Source organism: Pseudophryne corroboree, chromosome 7 (assembly GCF_028390025.1).
Source record: "Pseudophryne corroboree isolate aPseCor3 chromosome 7, aPseCor3.hap2, whole genome shotgun sequence".
Lineage (NCBI taxonomy): Eukaryota > Metazoa > Chordata > Amphibia > Anura > Myobatrachidae > Pseudophryne > Pseudophryne corroboree.
The window spans coordinates 341,265,935-341,293,178 of NC_086450.1; the positions used below are offsets into that span (position 1 = coordinate 341,265,935).

Below are 27,244 nucleotides of genomic sequence, written 5' to 3' on the forward strand. Positions count from 1 at the left end.
GAGAATGTACAGAACAGGTCTTGCAATGTCGCTCGCAGCCCCCTCTCAGCCACACCGTGATTGACATGCTGCGTTTGGGGGGCGGAGCAGGGTCAGTATACGCTACCGTTCTTCAAAACGGGGGAGTGTAGCCCCATTTTGAAGGGTCTGCGTCGTCGGTCACAGACTTCCTGGACCCTGGTGTCTAGATCGTACGGTGAGCCTGAGTAAGTATCGGCTTACGCAGGTTGGTCAGTGCCTGCAACCATGCGATCCGAGTCTGCGTCCCCAGACTCAACACTCAGATCCTTGCTAATGCTAACAGGACAGGACAGGAGGTGTCTATCTCCTACAGGGGGTGTAGTATGTTATGTCAGCGGCCGGCATACCGGCGCCGGGATCCCAACCGCCAACATGCCTGCAGCTGGGCGAGTGCAAATGAGCCCCTTGCAGGCTCGCTGCGCTTGCCATGCTGTGGGCACGGTGGCGCGCCACACGCACCATGCTATTTATTCTCCCTCCAGGGGGGTCATGGACCCCCAAGAGGGAGAATAGTTGTCGGTATGCCGGGTGTTGGGATTCCGTCGCCGATATACTGAGCGCCGGGATCCCCACAGCCGGCATACTGAATACCACCCCCTACAGGTGCCTCCTGCATTAGAATTTAATTAGACAGAACTGCACAGGCACTTCCAAGTGGCTGTGCAATTCCTTACAAACCTGAATCGACCCCATAGAACAAAAGTTTAGTGTATTTGTACAGTTTTACAGGAATATACTGGGCACAAAGTCTAATTATTGTGAAGCTTCAGTTGTTCTAATAAACTGCTAAATGGTACAGTAAACACTACTTTGTGTTAAGCAGGTCACATGCAAAGAGGGGCTACATATCATAAATTACAGAATGCATGTTCCATGTAGCTGGTATTCTGAAATTATCCCATTCCTTTTCATGGTCCTGACTGTGCTAATGGGACATTAAGTCTGGCACAACCTAATTGCGCAGTAATTATTGCTGGATTAGCCCCTTCAGGTTTGAGGCAAAAGGATTTATAATATATTATGAGATTGCTATTTTTATTATTATTATTATTATTATTATTATTCATGTAATTTGAAAAAGCAGATGATGTTCCCAGGTTTATTTTTTTACTTCAATAAACAGCATTCTTCATACGGGTGTGGATCATAGGGTTGACAGTAACTAGGTCGACAGTGACTAGGTTGACACCTAAAATAGGTCGACCCAGTTATTAGGTCGACATTAACAAGGTCAACGTGAGTTTGTTTTTCATTTTTTTGGTGTCGATTCTTTGTGAAGTGACCAGGAACCCCAATTAATGCACCTTGTCCCCTCGCATGGCTTCGGGCAAGGTGCCTCGCTCAGCTACTGCTGCGCTCGGCACAGGTTACTATTTCCAATCGTAGCCCATGTGGATGGTAAAGTAGGAAAAAGTTCAAAAAATGAAAGAAAATAAAGTGAAAAACTCATGTCGACCTTGTACATGTCGACCTAAGTGCAGTCAACCTAAAGACTGGATCCCAATCATACATACTCTGCTGATCTGACTGGATCCCCTTCATACATACTATGCTGATCTAAAATGTTAAGACAAATTAAATTAGCAAATGTACAGTACACAATGTAGAATATTATAATGACTGTTACTTCTATCTAAAAGACAGCACCAGCAGCTTATATTTACAGTATTTGTGAATGAAGTAACAGCTTTTCATACACAGTGGGGGGTTATTCCGCATTCTTAGCAAACCAAAAAAGTTAGCAATTGGTCGTAACCTTGTTGCACTGCAGGTGGGGCAGATGTAACGTGCAGAGAGATTTAGACCCCACCCAAATCTAACTATGGGGGTCATTCTGACCCGTTCGCTTGCTGCGTTTTAACGCAGCAGAGCGAACGGGTCCCTGCTGCGCATGCACCGGCGCCGTAGCGCGTCTGCGCATGCGGGACGGCCAAAAGCCATAGCAGGACAGCGATATCGCCTCTGCCTGATTGACAGGGAGAGGCGATCGATGGGCGGGAGGGGGCAAAACGGTGGCGTTTGGCCGCTGTTTTGTAGGCGCGGTCCGGCCAACGCATGCGTGGCCGGACCGAACGGGGGGTGGACCGCAGCGGCTGCGTGACATCATACGCAGCGGCTGCGGGCCAGGGAGCGAGGAGTAGCTCCCGGCCAGCACACTAAAGCTGCGCTGGTCGGGAGCTACTCCTGAAGTGCAAAGGCATCGCTACGATCAACTCGGAATGACCCCCTATGTCTGCACATGTTACATCTGTCCCACCTGCACTGCAAATTGTTTTGCCCAATTGCTAACTTTTTTGGTTTGCGAAGAATGCTGAATAACCCCCAATATGCTTCTGCAACTCAAAATCCGTTCAGCTGCCTACTTAAAGGGAAACTCCATACCCCAACACTCATATATGGCCAACTGCTATCTGGTTGACATTCATAAGGTCAACATTCAGAATGTTGACAGGTTCTGAATGTTGACAATCAGAAGGTCAACATGGACATTATGTCGACAACCAATATATACAGTTATGTTGACATTGTTAAAATGGTGACACATTCCGAATGTCAACATTTAATATGTTGATATCAGAATGTTAACATTCTGGTGACGACATGTTAAATGCCAACTCTGTGTGTGCATGACGACATTTTTAACCTGTCAAGCATAATGAATGTCGACATATTGGTTGTCGACCTAACATCCATTTCGATATTCTGACCACATTCAGAACGTGTGGACACTCTGAACGTCGAACTTCTGAATGTTTACTGTTCATACCACACTAGTTCAACTCCACCTGTATGGGTTTTTAAAGTGTTATTTTAAATCTATTAAAAGTGTAAATCCCCCTTTCTTTAACGTCCTAGAGGATGCTGGGACTCCGTAAGGACCATGGGGATAGACGGGCTCCGCAGGAGACATGGGCACTTTAAGAAAGACTTTAACTCTGGGTGTGCACTGGCTCCTCCCTCTATGCCCCTCCTCCAGACCTCAGTTTGATACTGTGCCCAGAGGAGCTGGGTGCATTTCAGGAGCTCTCCTGAGTTTCCTGTAAGAAAGCATTTTTGTTAGGTTTTTTATTTTCAGGGAGCCTGCTGGCAACAGACTCCCTGCATCGAGGGACAGAGGGGAGAGAAGCAGCCCTACTCTCTGAAGCTAGGTCCTGCTTCTTAGGCTACTGGACACCATTAGCTCCAGAGGAAGTCAGAACACAGGTCTCACCCTGGAGTTCGTCCCGGAGCCGCGCAGCCGTCCTCCTCACAGAGCCGGAAGATAGAAGCTGGGTGAGTATGAGAGGAAAAGATCTCCAGAGGCGGCAGAAGACTTGATTGATCTTCACTGAGGTAACGCACAGCACTGCAGCTGTGCGCCATTGCTCCCATACACCTCACAAACGGCAGTCACTGTAAGGGAGCAGGGCGCAGGGGGGGGGGGGGGGGCGGGCGCCCTGGGCAGCAATATAAACCTCTTATTTGGCAAAAGAGAGCATATATACAGCTGGACACTGTATATATGCATGAGCCCCCGCCAATTTTACACTTTTAGCGGGACTGAAGCCCGCCGCCGAAGGGGCGGGGCTTCTCCCTCAGCACTCACCAGCGCCATGTTTTTCTCCACAGCACCGCTGAGAGGAAGCTCCCCAGACTCTCCCCTGCTTATACCACGGTAGAAGAGAGGGTTTTAAAGAAGAGGGGGGCACATAATTTGGCGCAGATAATAATAACAGCGCTACGGGGTAAACATTACATTGCTGTGTTTTTCCTGGGTCATATTGCCCTGGGGTGTGTGCTGGCATACTCTCTCTCTGTCTCTCTAAAGGGCCTTGTGGGGGAACTGTCTTCAGAAGAGCATTCCCTGAGTGTGGGGTGTGTCGGTACGTGTGTGTCGACATGTCTGAGGTAAAAGGCTCTCCTAAGGAGGAGATGGAGCAAATGTGTGTGTGTGTGGTGTCTCCGTCGACAACGCCGACACCTGATTGGATATGTGAAATTAAGTGCTAAGATGAATTTATTACACAAAAGATTAGAGAACAGACAGGGAATCTACCCCTGTCTGTCCCTATGTCACAGAGACCTTCAGAGTCTCACAACGCTCACTATCCAAAATAATAGACACTGATATCGACAAGGAGTCTGACTCCAGTGTCGACTACGATAATGCAAAGTACAGCCAAAACTGGCAGAAAAGTATTCAATATATGATTATTGTAATAAAAGATGTTTTGCATATCACTGATGACTCATCTGTCCCTGACACAAGGGTACACATGTTTAAGGGGAAGAAAGCTGAGGTAAATTTCCCTCCTCTCATGAAGAAAAAGAGCTGGAATCTCCAGACAAGACGCTGCAGCTTCCCAAAAAGAATTCTCAGGGAGTATCCTTTCCCTAATGGGGCCAGGATACGATAGGAATCTTTCCCTAGGGTGTACAAGGCATTGACACGTTTATCCAAAAAGGTAGCGCTGACTTTACAGCTATCCTCAGGGATCCTGCAGATAGCATGCAGTAAAAGTACTTTGAAGTCCATTTACACACATTCTGGTACACTACTCAGACCGGCGATTGTGTCGTCATGGGTTTATAGCGCTGTAGCAACGTAGACAGATACCTTATCAGCGGAGATTGAAACCCTAGATAAGGATACCATCTTATTGTCCCTAGTATGTATATATATATATATATATATATATATTTATATGTAAAAGATGTTGTCTTATATATATATATATATATAAGACATGCCCAAAGAGACGTTAGTCTACTGGGTTCTAGAGTCAACGCTATGTCGATTTCTGCTAGACGTGTCCTGTGGAACATGCAATGGACAGGTGATGCCGACTAAAAGAGGCATATGGAGTTGTTGCCTTACAAGGGTGAGGAATTGTTTGGAGAGGGCCTCTCGGATCTCGTCTCCACGGCTACGGCAGGTAAATCAAATTTTTTGCCATATATTCCCTCACAATCTAAGAAAGCGCCTCATTATCAAATGCAGTCCTTTCGTTCCAATAAAAGCAAGAGAGCACGTGGATCGTCCTTTCTTGCCAGAGGTAAGGGCAGAGGGAAAAAGCTGCACAACACAGCTAGTTCCCAGGAACAGAAGTCCTTCCCGGCCTCTGCTAAATCCACCGCATGACGTTGGGGCTCCCCTGAGGGAGTCAGCTACTGTGGGGGCACGTCTTCGACTGTTCAGCCACGTCTGGGTCCACTCACAGGTGGATCCATGGGCAATAGAAATTGTTTCCCAGGATTACAAGCTGGAATTCGAAGAAGTGCCTCCTCGCCGGTTTCTCAAATCGGCCCTACCGAAACAACCCCTGGAAAGGGAGATAGTGTTACATGCGATTCACATATTGAGTCTGCAACAAGTGGTGGTAGAGGTTCCCCTGCTTCGAAGAGGGCAGGGGTACTACTCAACTCTGTTTGGGTTCCGAAACCGGACGGTTCGGTCAGACCCATTTTAAATTTAAAATCCCTGAACCTTTACTTAAAACGGTTGAAGTTCAAGATGGAATCACTCAGGGCGGTCATCGCCAGCCTAGAAGGGGGAGATTTTTTTTTGTATCTCTGGATAAAGGATGCATACCTGCATGTCCCCATATATCCTCCTCATCAGGCGTACCTGAGATTTGCGGTACAGGATTGTCATTACCAATTTCAGACGTTGCCGTTTGGGCTTTCCACGGCCCCGAGAATTTTCACCAAGGTAATGGCGGAAATGATGGTGCTCCTGCACGAACAGGGTGTCACAATTATCCCGTACTTGGACGATCTCATCATAAAAGCAAGATCACGGGAGAAGTTGCTGAGCAGCGTATCACTTTCACTGAATGTGTTACAGCGACACGGCTGGATTCTCAATATTCCAAAATCGCAGCTGAATCCTACAACTCGTCTGCCCTTCTTGGGCATGATTCTGGACACAGACCAGAAAAGGGTTTTTCTTCTGAAGGAAAAAGCGCAGGAACTCATGACTCTAGTCATGAACTTGTTGAAACCAAAACAAGTGTCAGTACATCATTGAACTCAAGTTCTGGGAAAGATGGTAGCAACATACAAAGCCATTCCATACAGCAGATTCCATGCAAAGACCTTCCAATGGGACCTATTGGACAAATGGTCTGGGTCATATCTGCAGTTGCATCAGCGGATCACCCTGTCCCCCAGGGCCAGAGTATCTCTCCTGTGGTGGCTAAACAGTGCTCACCTTCTAGAGGGCCGCAGGTCCGGCATTCAGGACTGGATCCTGGTGACCACGGACGCGAGCCTCCGATGTTGGGGAGCGGTCACACGGGGAAGAAATTTCCAAGGACTTTGGTCAAGTCAAGAGACTTGTCCTCACATCAACATCCTGGAACTAAGGGCCATATACAACGCCCTACGTCAAGCGGAGATCTTACTTCGCAATCGACCAGTTCTGATCCAGTCAGACAACATCACCGCAGTAGCTCATGTAAACCGCCAAGGCGGCACAAGGAGCAGAGTGGCAATGGCGGAAGCCACCAGAGTTCTTCGCTGGGCGGAGAATCATGTAAGCGCTCGGTCAGCAGTGTTCATTCCGGGAGTGGACAACTGGGAAGCAGACTTTCTCAGCAGACACGATCTGCATCCGGGAGAGTGGGGACTTCATCAGGAAGTCTTCGCGCAGATTGCACGTCGGTGGGGACTACCCCAAATAGACATGATAGCATCCCGTCTCAACTAAAAGCTACAAAGGTATTGCGCCAGGTCAAGAGACCCTCAGGCGGTAGCTGTGGACGCCCTAGTGACACCGTGGGTGTTCCAGTCGGTATATGTGTTTCCTCCTCTTCCTCTCATACCCAAGGTGTTGAGGATTGTAAGAAAAAGAGGAGTGAGAACAATTCTCATTGTTCCAGATTGGCCACAAAGGACCTGGTATCCGGATCTGCAAGAAATGCTCACAGAAGATCCGTGGCCTCTTCCTCTAAGGCAGGACTTGTTACAACAAGGTCCCTGTCTGTTCCAAGACTTACCGCGGCTGCGTTTGACGGCATGGCGGTTGAACGCCGGATCCTAGCGGAAAAAGGTATTCCGGATGAGGTCATTCCTACGCTAATAAAGGCTAGGAAGGACGTGACATCTAAACATTATCACGAATATGGAGAAAATATGTTTCTTGGTGTGAGGCCAGGAATGCTCCTACGGAAGAATTCCACCTGGGCCGTTTTCTTCACCTCCTACAAACTGGAGTGAATTTGGGCCTAAAATTAGGCTCCATTAAAGTTCAGATTTCGGCCTTATCCATTTTCTTTCAAAAGGAATTGGCCTCATTACCTGAAGTACAGACTTTTGTGAAGGGAGTACTGCATATTCAGACTCCTTTTGTACCTACGGTGGCGCCTTGGGACCTTAACGTGGTGTTAAGTTTCCTTAAGTCACATTGGTTGAACCACTTAAGACAGTGGAGTTGAAATATCTCACCTGGAGGGTGGTCATGTTGTTAGCCTTGGCTTCGGCTAGGCGAGTTTCGGAATTGGCGGCTTTATCACATAAAAGCCCCTATCTGGTTTTCCATATAGATAGAGCGGAATTGCGGACCCATCCTCAATTCCTGCCTAAGGTGGTCTCATCCTTTCATATGAACCAACCTATTGTGGTGCCTGTGGCTACACGTGACTTGGAGGATTCCGAGTCCCTTGATGTGGTCAGGGCTTTGAAAATTTACGTGGCCAGAACGGCTAGGATCAGAAAAACAGAAGCACTGTTTGTCCTGTATGCAGCCAACAAAGTTGGCTGCCCTGCTTCAAAGCAGACTATTGCTCGCTGGATCTGTAACACGATTCAGCAGGCGCATTCTACGGCAGGATTGCCGTTACCAAAATCGGTTAAGGCCCATTCCACTAGGAAGGTGGGCTCTTATTGGGCGGCTGCCTGTGGGGTCTCGGCACTACAGCTGTGCCGAGCTGCTACTTGGTCGGGGTCAAACACCTTTGCAAAGTTCTATACGTTTGATACCCTGGCTGAGGAGGACCTCCTGTTTGCTCAATCGGTGCTGCAGAGTCATCCGCACTCTCCCGCCCGTTTGGGAGCTTTGGTATAATCCCCATGGTCTTTACGGAGTCCCAGCATCCTCTAGGACGTTAGAGAAAACAAAGATTTTAAACCTACCGGTAAATCTTTTTCTCGTAGTCCGTAGAGGATGCTGGGCGCCCGTCCCAAGTGCGGACTACTTCTGCAAGACTTGTATATAGGTATTGCTTACATAAGGGTTTTGTTATAGTTTCATCGGTCTTGGACTGATGCTATGTTGTTTTTCATACTGTTAACTGGGTAGTATATCACAAGTTATACGGTGTGATTGGAGTGGCTGGTATGAATCTTGCCCTTGGATTACAAAAATCCTTTCCTTGTACTGTCCGTCTCCTCTGGTTTCTCTAACTGAGGTCTGGAGGAGGGGCATAGAGGGAGGAGCCAGTGCACACCCAGAGTCAAAGTCTTTCTTAAAGTGCCCATGTCTCCTGCGGAGCCCGTCTATCCCCATGGTCCTTACGGAGTCCCAGCATCCTCTACGGCAGGGGCGGACAAACTTTTGGAGTCGGTGATCTACTGTGAAAGCTAAAAAGCTTTTGTGATCTACCTAGGAGGAATAATAGCGCGCGCCTGCGGCGCGCACAGAAAAGGGGCGTGTCATAAAAGTGGGCGTGGTATAACAAAAAGTGGGCGTGGTATAACAAAAAAAAAGGACGTAGCCTTGCTGCACAGAGTGTAATGACTGCCTCACACGAAATAACACATTGGCCCCCACAGGTAAAAACCTCAAACACATATGCCCCCACAGTGCCAGATGCACATGCCCCCACAGTGCCATGTGCCCACTGTGCCAGATATGCCCCCACAGTGCCAGATACAGATATGCCCCCACAGTGCCATGTGCCCACAGTGCCAGATATGCCCCCACAGTGCCAGATACACATGCCCCCACAGTGCCATGTGCCCACAGTGCCAGATATGCCCCCACAGTGCCATGTGCCCACAGTGCCAGATATGCCCTCACAGTGCCATGTGCCTACAGTGCCAGATATGACCCCACAGTGCCAGATATGCCCCCACAGTGCCAGATAGATATGCCCCCACAGTGCCAGATATGCCCCCACAGCACCAGATTACAGATATGCCCCCACAGTGCCATGTGCCCACAGTGCCAGATACAGATATGCCCCCACAGTGCCAGATATGCCCCCACAGTGCCATATATGCCCTCACAGTGCCATGTGCCCACAGTGCCAGATACAGATATGCCCCCACAGTGCCATGTGCCCACAGTGCCAGATATGCCCCCACAGTGCCATGTGCCCACAGTGCCAGATATGCCCCCACAGTGCCAGATACAGATATGCCCCCACAGTGCCATGTGCCCACATTGCCAGATATGCCCCCACAGTGCCAGATTACAGATATGCCCCCACAGTGCCAAATATGCCCCCACAGTACCATGTGCCCACAGTGCCAGATATGCCCTCACAGTGCCATGTGCCCACAGTGCCAGATATGCCCCCACAGTGCCAGATACAGATATGCCTCCACAGTGCCAGATATGCCCCCACAGCGCCAGATTACAGATATGCCCCCACAGTGCCAGATATGCCCCCACAGTGCCAGATATGCCCCCACAGTGCCATGTGCCCGCAGAGCCAGATATGCCCCCAGTGCCACATATGACCCCACAGTGCCAGATATGCCCCACATTGCCAGATATGCCCCCACTGAGCCATGTGCCCACAATGCCAGATATGCCCCCATAGAAGAGCTCACCGTTGCTGTGTGGAGAGCGCAGCGCGCGCTTCTCCTGTCTTGCCCTGCTTCTCAGTCTAATCTCCGGCGGTGACGGCAGCGTGTATAGCTCAAATCAGGCGCCGGTCCGCGAGCTCTCATTGGCTAACGAACCGGCACCTGATTTGAGCTATACACTCGGCCGTCACTGCCGCAGACCAGACTGAGGAGGCAGAGCGGCAGGCAGGAGAGGCGCGGCTTCGGGTGGCTGGGCGGCGGATCGTGATCGACTGGTCCCATGTCCATGATCGACCAGTCGATCGCGATCGACTGTTTGGCCACCCCTGCTCTACGGACTACGAGAAAAAGATTTACCGGTAGGTTTAAAATCTTATTTTAGATACATCTATTGTCTAGACAAATTGGTTTATTTTCATTGCTGTAGGATATTTATTTTATTTTTATTAACAGTTACTTATATAAATATACATATTCCGTAGAGAATATTTGGCCATTCACAGTCCTTGCACAGTCTATGGGGTATATGCAATTGCGGAATTCGACCGTTTTTAAATTCGACACAATTCGACAGTCAGACATCCTGCCGCCGGGACCCGAATTCGACATATTCAATAAAAAACGGATTTGACAGCCCCGCTGTCGAAAAACAGACCAATTGATGGATATGTGCATCCTGGATTCGACTTTTTGGATGGCACAAAAGTGTTTAAAAAACCCAGAAGAAAAATGCGTGGGGTCCCCCCTCCTTAGCATAACCAGCCTCGGGCTCTTTGAGCCGGTCCTTGTTGTAAAAATACGGGGGGGAAATTGACAGGGGATCCCCCGTATTTTTACAACCAGCACCGGGCTCTGCGTCCGTTCCTGGTGCAAAAAATACGGGGGACAAAAAGCGTAGGGGTCCCCCGTATTTTTAACACCAGCACCGGGCTCCACTAGCTGGAGAGATAATGCCAAGCCGGGGGACACTTTTATACTGGTCCCTGCGGCCCTGGCATTAAATCCCCAACTAGTCACCCCTGGCCCTCATTCCGAGTTGTTCGCTCGCAAGCTGCTTTTAGCAGCATTGCACACGCTAAGCCGCCGCCTACTGGGAGTGAATCGTAGCTTAGCAAAATTGCGAACGAAAGATTCTCAAAATTGCGAAATAGAAATTTCTAAGCAGTTTCTGAGTAGCTCGACACTTACTCTGCCACTGCGATCAGTTCAGTCAGTTTCGTTCCTGGTTTGACGTCACAAACACACCCAGCATTCGCCCAGACACACCCCCGTTTCTCCAGCCACTCCCGCGTTTTTCCCAGAAACGGCAGCGTTTTTTCACACACACCCATAAAACGTCCAGTTTCCGCCCAGAAACACCCACTTCCTGTCAATCACACTCCGATCACCAGAACGAAGAAAAAACCTCGTAATGCCGTGAGTAAAATACCAAACTTCTTAGCAAATTTACTTGGCGCAGTCGCAGTGCGAACATTGCGCATGCGCAATTAGCGGAAAATCGCTGCGATGCGAAGAAAATTACCGAGCGAACAACTCGGAATGAGGGCCTTAGTCATGTAGATTGCACTAATAGGCAAAATAGTGAGACCTTGATCAACATTACTTTAGCATCTCTATATTTATATCTCACAACAACTGCATAAAAGCAGGTTTTCCTTTGCCCAATGCTTTGCCTGTACCAACAAATCTATGGCTTAGTTTACAATGTAGTATTGCTTATGATTGTTTTGTATGTAGTTCTACATTAGCTGGACTTTTTAAAAGTCATATCTAGATGCAGGTAATATATTATTATTATTATTATTATTATTATTATCCTTTATTAATATGGCGCCACAAGGGATCCGCAGCGCTTAATTACAGAGTACATAAACAAATAATCAAAACGTGAAAAATAGCGACTCACAGTTGAAGACAAAATAGAACAAGTACATGGTACCAGGGCTGCCAAGAAAAATCCTGGGCCCCGGTACAACAACTTCCTGGGCCCCCCTGCCCCCACTGGAGGGGGTGTGACCACAGCATACTGAGGGCATGGCCTCTCCTCTTTGGGGGCGTGTCTAGCACATGAGAAGCACCCACTCACAAGAGCATGGCATGCCTCCCAGCCAGGGCAGTAGAGAGCCTGGCTGGGCCCAGGTACTTTTCAGGGGGCATGGCCTAATCAAAGGAGGCGTGGACCTGGGCCCCTCTGTCAGACCTGGCCCAGGTAATTTGTACCCTCTCCCCCCCTCTCTCGGCACCACTGCATGGTGTATAAACATAGCTACAGCAGGAGACAACACTGACATAAGTATCAGGGTGGCAGAAAACCGCACGATTTGGTGCCATCGAATATGGTTTAAGTAAGAAAAGGATAAGCACATGAGGGAAGAGCGTCCTACTCGTGAGAGTTTACATTCTATCTTTATATTGTTTATAGAAAGTGCTTTTTACTTAACATGGCTATAATGTAATATTTTTAATTTAAAATATTGTAACACCTAGAATTTTAAGTGTGAAAACCAATGGAATTGGGGAATAAAAAATAGAAAAATGATCTTGTGAGTGCTGAAAGAACAGCTTGAAGTGACACCCTAATTTTGTCTCATAAATGAGCTGGCACGTGGGACGATTGACAATGCTTAAAGCAGGTACATTATACTACATTGGATAATTGATGAAGGTTGAGGAATAATCCTCTGAGTTCTACCTGTCAATTCCTGTCACTGTAATTAATTGTCACCCCGTGCATCTCCTTCGTTACTCTGTCCTAGAACACTCCCAGCGTGGAAGTCACAAATTGGGGGCAATCCGTGGGGTCAGTCTGCATTCAGACATGAAACTTCTTAGCAATAAATCATTATTTAAAAAAATAAATAATAGCTTTTAAGTACGTTTGTTATATATTGTTTACAGTTGTATATTTAAAGGGGAATTACTTATAAAATAGGACAGAATGTTTTTAATATTTATATTTCATTAATTATATATAATATACATTTGCACACAATAGCACTAAGTTTCAAGGGAGAATTATAGACAGTGTAACTTTTACTGGGTCAGGTGTCACCTGTTGCCGATCTGACGATCATGCATGGTAGATTATGGGCCAGGTCTATTTGGTATGGGCTTAAACCAGGCATGTCCAAACTGCGGCCCTCCAGCTGTTGTGAAACTACATATCCCAGCATGCCCTGACACAGTTTTGCTGTCAGAGAATGCTAAAGCTGTGTCAGAGCATGCTGGGATGTGTAGTTTCACAACAGCTGGAGGGCCGCAGTTTGGACATGCCTGGCTTAAACATTGCTGCAATTAGACAAGCATTGGAGTTGCTTTTACCAAATAAATCAGCTCAGTCCGAAAGGTCAAACTGAAAACCGCCAGAAATCAAACATAGAAGACTCTAAATATTGCAGCTTTTACTCCACCATTATTATTTCTTTGTCTGAAATAGATGTCAGCATAACCGGATATAAATTAAAGAATGTCTTTTTTATTGGCTGCACATAAAATTATTATTATTTACGTGTAGAACACCACCACAAATGCTATCAATATTTTGTACATTTATAGATAGACTCACAGATGTGGCCGATAATACCCAGGTCAAGACATTTAACAGTACACAGCCCACTCTCTCTCACTCTCCCGAGTACCTAGTGCCCCTCTTAACTCACTCTCCCTAATACACATACCCCCTTTTCACTCACTCTCCCCTGTACGCAGCCCCCCACTCTTCACTCATTCTCCCAATACACAGTGCCCCTATTTCACTCACTCTCCCAATATACAGCCCCCTCCTCACTCACTTTCCCCAGTACACAGCCCCCACTTTTCACTTATTCTCCCCAATACACAGTGCCCAATCTTCACTCACTCTCCCAGTACACAGCCCCCCCTTCACTCATTCTCCCCAATACACAGTGCCCCTTTTCATTCACTCTCCTAACATACAGCCTCCTCTTCACTCACTCTCCCAGTACACAGCCCCCCTCTTCACTCATTCTCCCCAATACACAGTGCCCCTTTTCATTCACTCTCCTAATATACAGCCTCCTCTTCACTCACTCTCCCAGTACACAGCCCCCCTCTTCACTCATTCTCCCCAATACACAGTGCCCCTTTTCATTCACTCTCCGAATATATAGCCCCCTCTTCACTCATTTTCCCCAATACACAGTGCCCCTTTTCATTCACTCTCCTAATATACAGCCCCCTCTTCACTCATTTTCCCCAATACACAGTCCCCCTTTTCATTCACTCTCCTAATATACAGCCCCCTCTTCACTCATTCACCCCAATACACAGTGCTCCTTCTTCACTCATTCTCCCCAATACACAGTGCCCCTTTTCATTCACTCTCCTAATATACAGCCCCCTCTTCACTCACTCTCCCAGTACACAGCCCCCTCTTCACTCATTTCCCCCAATACACAGTCCCCCTTTTCATTCACTCTCCTAATATACAGCCCCCTCTTCACTCATTCACCCCAATACACAGTGCTCCTTCTTCACTCATTCTCCCCAATACACAGTGCCCCTTTTCATTCACTCTCCTAATATACTGCCCCCTCTTCACTCTCTCCCCATTACACAGCCCCCCTTCTCCACTTATTCTCCCAAATACACAAAGCCCAATCTTCACTCCACCTCTTAACTCACTGTCCCCAATACACAGCCCCTTACTCACACACAGTGTCCAGTACACAGCACCCGTCTTCACTCACTCTCCAGTTAAGCATATGAGCATGCAGTATTGTTGCACTTTGTAAAGTCATTTCCTAATTTGGCTTGGTTGATGCCAGAAGCCATCAGTATGCAATGGGCTCCATGATGGGTCTTGTCAGGGGGAACTCGGGACTCATAAATCCTCTGGGCTGAAAGAGCTACAGTACTTGTTGCAGCAATAATCATCTTAAGTAACATGAGTAACAGCAATGAGTTCCCGCACTGCACATTGACGCTGTTGTGTGCGTACAATAATGTGACAGCTGTGGATCCCACCCTGGCATGCACAGGCTCAGTGGTACTCTTACTTGATAGAGGGTGACTCCTGAATATTAATTATCTTCTGATAAAGTGAAGAAACTTCATGGTCATAATTATTTGATGTGGCCTGTAAGTGGTCAATGTCTGCTGATCACTGTAGAAATACTAGTAGAGCCAGCAGATGGGGAAGGGCACTAAATGCACACAATCTCATCCATAATGGCACTTACATAGCCCAGAGTTTACTCTCATGAAAGAGGAGAGTCTCCGTTTCAAACAATGTGCACCTTTAATACACCCCATACAACAGAAAAGCTTTAAGAAAACCAGACACGGGAGGGGTGTAATGTCCAGATCCCCTCTATCCTGGCATCAATGAACATTGGCGTCTCCTCATTTCATGCGGCAGGTTGTGTATGTTTCAAAAGGGAATTTCCCCATTTTGCACAATATGCTAGTTTTGTGCATTTGCTTATATCTCACGTGCAATCATTTAACAACGTTTTCTAAATGAGAAATATGCAAACAGGAATTATTACAGATGTCACTTTTCCAGGTGTTTGCAGAGAAGTTCATATTATATTTGTAATTACAAAGCAGCTTAGTCTATAATTGTCCATTATTGCCTGAAATTCTACTGGTGCCAATAAAAGCCTCCTCAGTACTTCCTATTTTCCTCCCAAGGAATTATGACCTATTTAAAACTAAAACTGAAATTGTATTTCATTTGGTGCCAATGACAATCCTTGAGCAACAATTATGGTAAGGTTGTGTTACAGCTGTGTTATTTTCTTGTCATTCAGGCATTATTTTATTTAAAATAAGAATCTTATGTTCTTTTTGTTTATGTATGTTCTGTGATTAGAAATGTAATTTGCATTGTTTACTTGCATTTCCTAGAAGAAAATGATTTCATACTGGTGCTGATGTAAATATAACGGTTCGTGTTAAATGAGAGGACGGCAACAGGATTACTAAATATATTGGCATTTAATGTGTTTGCATGCTGTACTGTTAGCTTTGTTTAACCTCATAATATATTCCATAGCATGGTCAAAGAGAATAAACTAGGAATATACTGAATCCAGAATTCCGTTTGAGAATCAGCCAAACACTTATGTAAGCCTTTTATTATTAATTTAGTTTCCAAATAAGTTATTGCTTTGTACATGAATGTACAAATTAGGAACCCCACTTTCGGTTTTGATCTTCTTCAATCCATTCATTGTGTAAAAAAGATTTATTTACACGTATTGCAATATTGATCTAAAGGAACTGAAAGACACGTCTGCTGCATGCATAATGTTAGACTGTGGTTACAGTTGTTAGATATCTAATAATAAATGTAACCAGTGGCAGCTGCTGCCTCTGTGGCAAAGCGCCGACCACACAGTACAGGGGGAAGCCGGTAAGCACATATAACACACAGGCAATGTTGTATGTAATATATGTGCTTGGCTGCCTTACCCAGGGATCTGCAGCACCGCTGTGTTTCACTGTACTGCCGTTGCACAGGACACAGCACTTAACTTGTCTATCTTCTATAATCCCGCCCCCAGGCTCCTGTGAAACTAGCCAATGGGAGTCAGGGGACGGGTTTATAGAAGATAGACCAGTTGAGTGCTGTGACCTTTGTTGCGGCAGGTCAGTGAAACACAGCAGCGCTGCTGATCCCTGTGTAAGGCAGCCAAGCACGTATATTACATACAACATTGCCTGTGTGTTATATACATGCTTGGCTGCCTTACACAGGGATCAGCAGTGCCGCTGTGTTTCACTGACCTGCCGCCGCACAGGTCACAGCACTCAGCTTGTCTATCTTCTATAAGCCCGTCCCCAGACTTCCATTGGCTAGTTTCACAGGAGTCTAGGGGCAGGCTTATAGAAGATAGACAAGTTAAGTGCTGTGTTCTGCGCGGCGGCAGGTCAGTGAAACACAGCGGTGCTGCTGATCCCTGGGTAAGGCAGCCAAGCACATATATTACATACAACATTGCCTGTGTGTTATATGTGCTGACCGGGTCCCCCTGCAATGTGTGGTTGGCGCTGGACGCCACTGAATCTAACAGTGTTTCAAATATTTAAATAATAAATGGGGTTGATGCATCAAGCAGTGTAAAGAATGGAGATGTGGACCAGTGGGGAGGTTGTCCATTACAGCCAATCAGCATCTGCTTATCATTTTATAGAATGTACTTGATGAATGCCATCTCCAAGCTGATTGGTTGTTATGGGCAAGCCCTATACCTGGTGAAACTCATCATAGCCTGCATGTCCAACTATGTACCCTCGATGCGCCTGCACTAAGCATATCCTACCTGCAAATGCCCCGTCACCACCCAGCTAAATTGCGTATATTACTGACCGGACCCTAAATTTACTTTATGATCAGGGGTAAAGTGCAAGGCATATTTATATTTACCTAATATAATGTTGTCGACCTTATAGTTTTAGTGGAGACATAGCAAACGATTTTCAATCTTACTTTTTGATTTGTTTGAAAATTGATCCTGGTAAAAAGCTTGTCTGCGAATTACCTGTATTATGATGATATATATATGGATATTTATTTACATTTGGTACAGTGATAGCCTTTCCTTTTTCTTTTAGATTTATCCGGAAACAGGGTCTGGACAGGTTGTTCCTGGAATGTGACACACACATGTGGCGTCTGGGGGACAGGAAGATCCCTGAAGGGATTACTGTAGATGGTGGCTCAGACTGGTTTCTCCTCAACAGGAAATTTGTGGAATATGTGACCTTTTCCAATGATGATCTAGTTACAAAGATGAAACAATTCTATTCCTACACACTGCTTCCTGCTGAGGTATGTTATATATATACCTTGTCCGTGTTATATGAAACCATGGAGACTGGTGACTAGTTAAACATAACTCTTCACATGGGTCTGCACTGTCATTTTAACACCATTATACAAAGAGCCCTACATGGTGTTAGCAGTCGGAACACAACCTTATTAAATCGCAGTGTGTTCGTCTTCATTAACCTACATTATAGGGAATATATCAGCCAGACATTTCTGTGCTACGAGAATTGCTAAATTGCTTATACATGATAACAAACTACTTTAGGATCTCTCTAGGCCTACCTCTTCCATCATCAGCTGGATATTATTTATTTGTCATCAGCTATTAAATATATTAATTCCACTCTACGGGATGTGTCTGCGATGGCTTTAAAACACTCATATTTGTAGTTTAAACACTGCATTGTTTAATCTCCGCATATACCTGCCTATTATAAATTTATGTAGATGCTGATGTTCTTGCTACGTGCAATGCTGGAGGAAGCTCAAATTGTGCCCTAGGTGGCTTACCCCTTCCTCATTTGTCTAGTGTGGGAGGAAAAAGTATTATGTGGTGGGTGTGGAGCTTGCTCTCCGGTTTCTGTTGCTAATGGAGAGAGAGCACTGACATGGAAGAAGCCTTTAGGGATGCTTACTGTCATCATTGGGCCATGGAAACATTATTAATCTAATCATCACAAGTTTTATGAAATTCACATTAATGTATGAATCTTGGTAACATCCATTTTATATGCACTGCATAAGTCTGAGGAGCAAATGTATTAATATTTCATTCTATCAATCGATATTGTGGTTTCACTATACCACCCAACTTTAAAGATTAGTGACTCTGGACTTCTGCGTGCAAAAAGGGGGTGTGGCCTCAACAAAAGGGGACATTGTTTAAAATGCCTGAACATGAGCTACACCTCACATTTTCATCACTCTAGCCCCCAGCCCCTCCCACTCCCGTGAATTGACCCTGTACGAGTGAGAGGATCTTCTCAACTCCCTTGCCCTCCCCCCCTTCCCCCATGCATTCCATGTTTCTATGTTTCCACCGTCTTGCAGCTTCTTACCATAGCAGATTGTCAGGAAGGATGTGTGTTTTTTCCGGACTGTTGTGGTATACTGCTGCCTCATAGACTGGCCTAAAGATCACATATGTGGATGTGGCAGACTGTGATGTGATTGTGTGGACTGGACTGTGGCTGGGATGATTAGGTTATGGATGGATTGGGGAGTGGGGGGGGAATTAATGTTAGCAGATATGCATTTGTGTACTCATTAGCATAACATTGTCACAGAATTTAGATATAGGTTATAGGTCAGTGCTTTGTCTTTGCAGATAATCTTAGCGGGATCTGGTGAGGATCCTGGCGGTCGGGATCCCGGCAGTCGAAAAACAGACGCCGGCATCCCAATAATACTCGGAATGCCGGCATCCCTAATAGTGTCACAAGCCCAATGTAGGGATCCCAACTGACGGTATTCCCGAACGAGTGCGTGCCAGACAGGTAAGCCGCGTGCGGGGAGGAGGTTAGGTTTAGGATGCGGGGTAGGATTAAGCTGTCGGAAGGGGGGGTTAGGATAGGCTGTGGGGATGGGGAAGGGTAGGTTTAGGCACCCCAAGGGGGAAGTTTAGGGTTAGGCTGCGGGGGGAGGAAAGGGTTAGGTTTAGGCTGGGGGGGGGGGTTAATGTTTAGGCACCACTGGGGAGGGTTAGGGTTAGGCTGTGAAAGGGGAGGGTTACATTTAGGCTGCTAAAGGGAAGGTTAGAGAGCCATTGGAGGAAGGTAAGTATACTGTCAGAATATTAAACATCGGGATGCTGTGGTCAGTGTTCTGGCCGCCAGCATATCGATTCCAGCCCAAATAAATCTGAAAATCCCCACAGCTGCTATTCTGTGTACTGCAGCAAGAGGTCCTGATAAATAAATAAAGTTGTTCTGTATAAGTGTAACACAAAGAATAAAGCTTTTGATCCTTGCAGAAGCAGGTTACTAAAGTTAGTTTTGTTTGTTTTGATAAAAGGTGCCTTATACATGACCAAATTAATGTGCGTTACTACATAAGAGGTCTTTAGTAACATTTATCTTTATCCATTTTCATACTAAGAGGGCAGGCAGAGCCGGCGATAGGCATAGGTAAACTAGGCAATTGCCTAGGGCATTTGATATGCCTAGGGGCATCAGCAGCTTCTGCTGATTAAAATGATATGCGGCATGCCTATATTCTGTGTGTAGCATTTCATATGCAGATACAGCCACAGTCTCACACAGTATATAGGCATGCTGCATATCATTTTAATCAGCAGAAGCTGCTTGTGCACCCTAGCCACATAGCAATGCAAATAAGATGCATTTTCATTAAAAAAAATGTGCCCGACGTTGAGACAAGATTTTTGAGGACACATCTGTAACCAAGCAGAGGCAGAGGTCACAGTGTTAGTGGCAGTGTGAGTGATGTGTGCATGTGAGTGGTTTGGTTGTGCAGTAGTGTTTGGAATATGTGTAAGGAGTATTATGTGTGTCATGTAAAAATGCATTAATAATGTGCAACATATGTGTAAGGGGCACTGTGTGTGTCATTATGTGTATAAGGGCATTAATAATGTTCGGCATATGTGTAACAGGGTACTACTGTATATGTGTCATTATGTGTATAGGTGTTAGGGTCTCCTGCCCTGTGCTGCCACGTCGTCATGGCAACCGGAAGACAAGTGCTAGTGGAGTGGCCTGAGCGCAGCTGATACTCCGGTTCGGGTCTTTTGCTGTGCAGTGGTTACAGGCTTTGTGCACAGCAGGGGATCCGGTGCTGGTTTTTGTGCTCACAGTCTGTGAGGTCTGAGTGGGGCGTGGACAGCACCTGCTATATAAGGCCTCTTCTCAGGTTAAGCAGATGCTGCTGAATCTTTGTTGGTTAGTCAGTTCCTGAAAGTTAGCCAGTACTGTGTAGCTTTGTATTTGTTGTTGCTTACTGCAAATAGGCCTTGGGGTTTGGTACTACACTCTGCCAATCCAGACCTAGCAGTAAAACTGGAGTCAGTCGTTTAACTTGCTGGGGTTCTTTTGCTACTCTGTGAACTTAGCAAGTTTGCGGCTGTATTCTCAGACTTGCCTGCCTAAATCCTTTCTCACTGTGCAAAGGTGTTCAGGTGTCAGTTTAGTGGCAGTAAGCTGAACCTGTGCACTGCAAGTGAGGATTAGGATTGTGGAGACTCTCCTTGTGTCTATTATTCCATCTCTGACCAAGGAGTTTACTGCCACACCCGTTGGTAACCCTTTAGGGTTTTGCTGTTGCCCTTAGCAACAGCATTTCGGGTTCTCTACGTATTAAAACACAACATCTTGCTTTTTCCATCTGAGCATTCCTAATACTAGGGAGACACCCAGTTTCTTAGCCTCTGGGCTTATCTGTTCACTTTGTGTTTATTTTGTTACCCTATCACCTTCTGTGTACGTAATGTCATATTACCCAGTCTGTCTGTGAGTTCATTTGTTTTGCATCCCTATCCGTTTAGACACCAGTACATTCCTGCAGGCACTGGTGTGCATAACAGTTCAGACACCAGTACATTCCTGCAGGCACTGGTGTGCATAACAGTTCAGACACCAGTACATTCCTGCAGGCACTGGTGTGCATAACATATTCAGCAGCCCAATACTCCTGTTGAAATTTTGTGGGAATATGGAGCATACCCCTCAAAATACGTTGCAACAGGTGGTCGATCAGGTGCAGGTCCTGACTCGACAATTTAATGATTTATTCATTAAAATGCACACCTCCCAGGCCGCTGGCGGAGCTCCCGCAGCAGCAGCACCTTCAGGGGTTAAGGAGCGGAAAGTAAATCTCCCGGATCGTTTTTCTGGAGATCGCTCGCAGTTCTTTTGTTTCAAGGAGAGCTGCAAGCTATACTTCCGGCTTAGGCCTCAGTCTTCTGGGTCGGAGATTCAGCGGGTGGGCATAGTGATTTCCTTGCTACAAGGAGACCCACAGGTCTGGGCATATGGGTTGCAGCCTGACTGTCCATCGCTTAAAAGTGTTGATGCTTTTTTTACGGCACTGGGCATGTTGTATGATGACCCTGACAAGACGGCCTCAGCCGAGGCTCAGATTTCGATCCTTAAGCAAGGGCGAAGGCCAGTTGAGGTTTACTGTACGGAGTTTCGGAGGTTGGCCCATGATACCCAGTGGAATGACCCAGCCCTGAGACACCAGTACCGAAGAGGTCTTTCTAACCAGATAAAAGACCAACTGGTACAATATCCCTTGCCTGATAGCTTGGATCAGCTCATGCAGTTATCCATCCGGGTGGATAGACGGCTGAGAGAGCGTAGGCTTGAAAGGGAGACCGAGGTTTCCTTCTTTCCCAAAGGAACCTCAGACTCTGAGGAATTTTCCGAGGAGCCTATGCAGATTGGGGCTACCCGCCTCTCCTCGCGTGAGAAGACGCGGAGGAGACAGCAGGGGTTGTGTTTGTACTGTGGGAATAAAGGTCATGTGGTAGTATCATGCCCAGAAAAGCCGGAAAACTTCAGGGCCTGAGGGTGATGGGAAATATCCTGTCAGGCCAGAAGTCAGAATTTCCCAAGAAGACTTTTATCATTCCGGTGACCTTGAAGATCCTCGGTCAAACTGTCAAGACTGAGGCCTTTGTGGACAGTGGGGCCGACGGGGTTTTTATGGACCGCCAATTCGCCCTGAAACACTCTGTTCCCTTAGTACCCTTGGCATTGGAAATTGAGATTTGTGGGTTAAACGGGGAACCATTATCCCAAGGTAAAATTACCTCTTGCACTAGCCAGATTTCTTTGTTTATTGGAGCCACACACTCTGAAAAATTGTCCTTTTATGTGACTGTCTGTACTTTTGCCCCATTGGTGTTGGGGTTACCCTGGTTAAGGGCCCACAATCCTCAATTTGACTGGGTCTCTGGGGAGATTCTTAGTTGGGGTACTGATTGTTTCAGGAGTTGCTTGAGCCTTCCAGTCAGGCTCTCGCAGCTAAGTTTGCCAGGATTGCCAGGGTGTTATGCAGATTTTGCGGACGTGTTCTCCAAAAAAGTTGCAGAGGTACTACCTCCCCATCGCCCCTATGACTGTGCCATTGATTTGTTGCCGAATGCTAAGCTTCCCAAGAGCAGGTTGTACTCCCTGTCACCTCCTGAGACTCAGGCTATGGCAGAGTACATTTAGGAGAACTTGGCTAAGGGATTTATCAGACCTTCACAGTCTCCAGTTGGGTCGGGGTTCTTCTTCGTGGGTAAAAAGGACGGTTCGTTGCGACCCTGCATCGACTTCAGGGAATTGAACCGTATCACGATTAAAAACTCATACCCATTGCCTCTCATTTCGGTCTTGTTTGACCAGCTTCGTACTGCCACCATTTTTTCTAAGATTGACCTACGCGGGGCGTACAATCTAATCCGAATAAGAGAGGGGGATGAATGGAAGACTGCCTTTAATACCCACTCAGGGCATTATGAATATTTGGTGATGCCTTTTGGGCTCTGTAATGCCCCGGCAGTCTTCCAGGATTTCATGAACGATGTACTCAGGGAATATTTGGATAGATTCTTAGTTGTTTACTTAGATGACATCCTAATCTTCTCCCATTCCCTGGAGGAACATCGGAAGCATGTACGCTTAGTCCTCCAGAAACTCAGAGACCACCGGCTTGGGGCGAAGCTGGAGAAGTGCGAATTTGAAGTTCAGCAAATCGCATTTCTAGGATATATTATCTCCCCAGAAGGTTTCCAAATGGAGGGTTCCAAGGTACAGGCAGTCCTGGATTGGGTGCAGCCCACTAGTTTGAAGGCGCTTCAGCGTTTCCTGGGCTTTGCGAATTTTTATAGACGATTTATCGCTGGATTTTCGTCTATAGTGGCGCCCTTGGTGGCACTCACTAAGAAAGGGGCGGATGTTGCTCACTGGTCTTGTGAGGCTAAAGCGGCTTTTGCCCGTCTCAAAAGGGCATTTGTCTCGGCCAAGGTGCTGCGACACCCAGATCCAGAGCGTCCTTTTGTGGTGGAGGTGGATGCCTCTGAGATGGGTATTGGGGCAGTGCTCTCTCAGATGGGAGTGTCTGATAATCGCCTTCATCCCTGTGCTTACTTTTCCCGTAAATTTTCGCCTGCCGAGATGAATTATGACGTGGGTAACCGGGAATTGTTGGCTATTAAGGATGCACTCGAGGAGTGGAGACACTGGCTTGAGGGGGCTAAGTTTGTGGTCTCAATTCTCACCGACCATAAGAATCTGGCATATTTAGAGTCAGCGAAGCGTCTCAATGCCAGGCAGGCACGATGGGCTTTGTTTTTTGCTCGCTTTAATTTTTTGATAACATATCGCCCTGGGTCAAAAAACATCAAGGCTGATGCGCTCTCGCGGAGTTTTGCTCCAATCCAGGAGACCACCGAGGAGCCGTTGCCCATTGTGTCCCCATCATGTATTAAAGTGGGCATTACCCAGGACCTCTTGTCATTAGTCCTTAGAGCACAGGAGCAGGCTCCTCCAGGCCTTCCGGTAGGTCTTTTGTTTGTGCCTCCTAGGTTAAGACAGCGAGTGTTCCTGGAATTCCATGCCAAGAAGTCGGCAGGTCACCCGGGTATTGCCAGAACTCGGGAGTTGCTATCTAGGGCGGTGTGGTGGCCCTCGGTGGCTAAGGATGTGGATCAGTGGGTTCGGGCATGTGACATCTGTGCCCGAAATAAGACTCCTAGAGGGGTTCCTGTTGGCCCATTACATCCACTCTCTATTCCATCTAAGCCATGGACCCACATTTCAATGGATTTTGTGGTGGACTTGCCCCCAGACTGATACGCTCTTTCTTCTCGCAGTTCCCCGATAAACCCGGTGGTAGGGGTTCTTTGACCCCTCGTCAGAGGGGGGGTACTGTTAGGGTCTCCTGCCCTGTGCTGCCACGTCGTCATGGCAACCGGGAGACAAGTGCTAGCGGAGTGGCCTGAGCGCAGCTGATACTCCGGTTCGGGTCTTTTGCTGTGCAGTGGTTACAGGCTTTGTGCACGGCAGGGGATCCGGTGCTGGTTTTTGTGCTCACAGTCTGTGAGGTCTGAGTGGGGCGTGGACAGCACCTGCTATATAAGGCCTCTTCTCAGGTTAAGCAGATGCTGCTGAATCTTTGTTGGTTAGTCAGTTCCTGAAAGTTAGCCAGTACTGTGTAGCTTTGTATTTGTTGTTGCTTACTGCAAATAGGCCTTGGGGTTTGGTACTACACTCTGCCAATCCAGACCTAGTAGTAAAACTGGAGTCAGTCGTTTAACTTGCTGGGGTTCTTTTGCTACTCTGTGAACTTAGCAAGTTTGCGGCTGTATTCTCAGACTTGCCTGCCTAAATCCTTTCTCACTGTGCAAAGGTGTTCAGGTGTCAGTTTAGTGGCAGTAAGCTGAACCTGTGCACTGCAAGTGAGGATTAGGATTGTGGAGACTCTCCTTGTGTCTATTATTCCATCTCTGACCAAGGAGTTTACTGCCACACCCGTTGGTAACCCTTTAGGGTTTTGCTGTTGCCCTTAGCAACAGCATTTCGGGTTCTCTACGTATTAAAACACAACATCTTGCTTTTTCCATCTGAGCATTCCTAATACTAGGGAGACACCCAGTTTCTTAGCCTCTGGGCTTATCTGTTCACTTTGTGTTTATTTTGTTACCCTATCACCTTCTGTGTACGTAATGTCATATTCCCCAGTCTGTCTGTGAGTTCATTTGTTTTGCATCCCTATCCGTTCAGACACCAGTACATTCCTGCAGGCACTGGTGTGCATAACAGTTCAGACACCAGTACATTCCTGCAGGCACTGGTGTGCATAACAGTTCAGACACCAGTACATTCCTGCAGGCACTGGTGTGCATAACAATAGGGGCACTAATAATGTACAGCAAATGTATAGGGGGCACTGTGTGTCATTATGTGTATAAGGGCATTAATAATGTGCAGCATATGTGTAAGGGACATTATGTGTAAAAGGGCATTAATAAAGGTTGTCATAATGTGTAAGGCGCATTATGTTTAAAAGGACATTAATGTGTCTCATGTGTAAGTGGCATTACTGTGGAATTATGTGTATAAGGTGCTCTACTATGTAGCATTGCCTATAGAAAGGGCACTACTGTGTCATCTAATGTGAATAAAGAACAATAGGGTGTGGTGTAATGTGAATAAGGAGCAATTCAGTGTGATGTAATGTGAATAAGGGGCTCTACTGTGAGGAGTAACGTTTATAAGGTAAAGTGATACTACTGTGGGATGTAATATGAATTATGGACACTATCGCATGATCAAATGTGAATTTAGTTGCAGTACTGTGTGGCGTAATTGGAATTGGAAACAAAAAATAAGGTTTGTTGGCGCTGGGCAGAACTGTGTAAATGTGAATTGGAATCAGCAGCCACCTGGTAAGGAGGTAGCCAGCCTCCTCAGCAATTAGCAATAGAAAACAAACAAATACCAGGTCGGCGCTTGAAAATCCAATAATACTGCCAAATATAATAAAACAATTTATTTAGCTAGCAAAAAAATATATAAAACACAAAAAGAAACATAGAAAAATAAAAACTAATAATGGACCACAATAATATATAACACATAAAACTTGGGTGTAATTACACCTCAGATAATAGCATATATATGCCTATAATAAAAACATATAGGAGTGGGTCACCGGTTTTCACCTATATAGCTTTCAATATACTGGATTCTAAGTTGTTCAGTCTCTCACAGTTCAGAAAGAATATGTCCTCCGGCTAATAAATTCAGCCTCTGTAACCATATATGTAAAGTATAATTTTCCACGTGATGGATATGATATGAAAGAACCGTACGGTTTCAATTACTCACTGAATCGCTGTCCTTGCTTTCCTATGCACGGTGGGTAATGCAAAGCCGCTCTCTATCACCCTTTGCACGGGTGAGACATCCGTCGGCGGCGCCCGCAGGGATGGATGTTTTCTTTAACACAGCACAGAGTTGGTAAGCTAAACTGCCGTGTATTATCCCTGATTGGAAATAGCCATGCTCAGCAAGACAGGCTGATGGTGTGAAAAATTGTGAAGAAATGAAGAGTCCGGTCTCTTCACAAGCAGGCTGATTGCCGGCAACAGGTTACAGACAACTTGATATTATAGAACAGCAGGTGTATTTCTCCTGTGAGCACTTGGATGGTCTCGGTGATATTCTCAGTGACCCGTTCTCTCTGTGTCCTCAACGCGTTTCTCCGCACCCCAGGCGGCTTCTTCAAGAGGCAAAGTAATACTTTGCCTCTTGAAGAAGCCGCCTGGGGTGCGGAGAAACGCGTTGAGGACACAGAGAGGACGGGTCACTGAGAATATCACCGAGACCATCCAAGTGCTCACAGGAGAAATACACCTGCTGTTCTATAATATCAAGTTGTCTGTAACCTGTTGCCGGCAATCAGCCTGCTTGTGAAGAGACCGGACTCTTCATTTCTTCACAATTTTTCACACCATCAGCCTGTCTTGCTGAGCATGGCTATTTCCAATCAGGGATAATACACGGCAGTTTAGCTTACCAACTCTGTGCTGTGTTAAAGAAAACATCCATCCCTGCGGGCGCCGCCGACGGATGTCTCACCCGTGCAAAGGGTGATAGAGAGCGGCTTTGCATTACCCACCGTGCATAGGAAAGCAAGGACAGCGATTCAGTGAGTAATTGAAACCGTACGGTTCTTTCA

At 46.5% G+C, this 27,244-nt stretch overlaps 1 protein-coding gene across 2 annotated transcripts in view; it reads left to right on the forward strand.

The window, feature by feature from the left end:
- XYLT1 (xylosyltransferase 1) overlaps window positions 1–27,244 on the forward strand; it is a 585,745-nt gene that overhangs the window by 491,795 nt on the left and 66,706 nt on the right. For both annotated transcript variants that reach the window (XM_063934388.1, XM_063934387.1), the window contains one exon: window positions 17,338–17,554. In XM_063934388.1, the coding sequence (XP_063790458.1) occupies window positions 17,338–17,554 (217 nt within the window). The remainder of the gene's footprint in view (window positions 1–17,337; window positions 17,555–27,244) is intronic.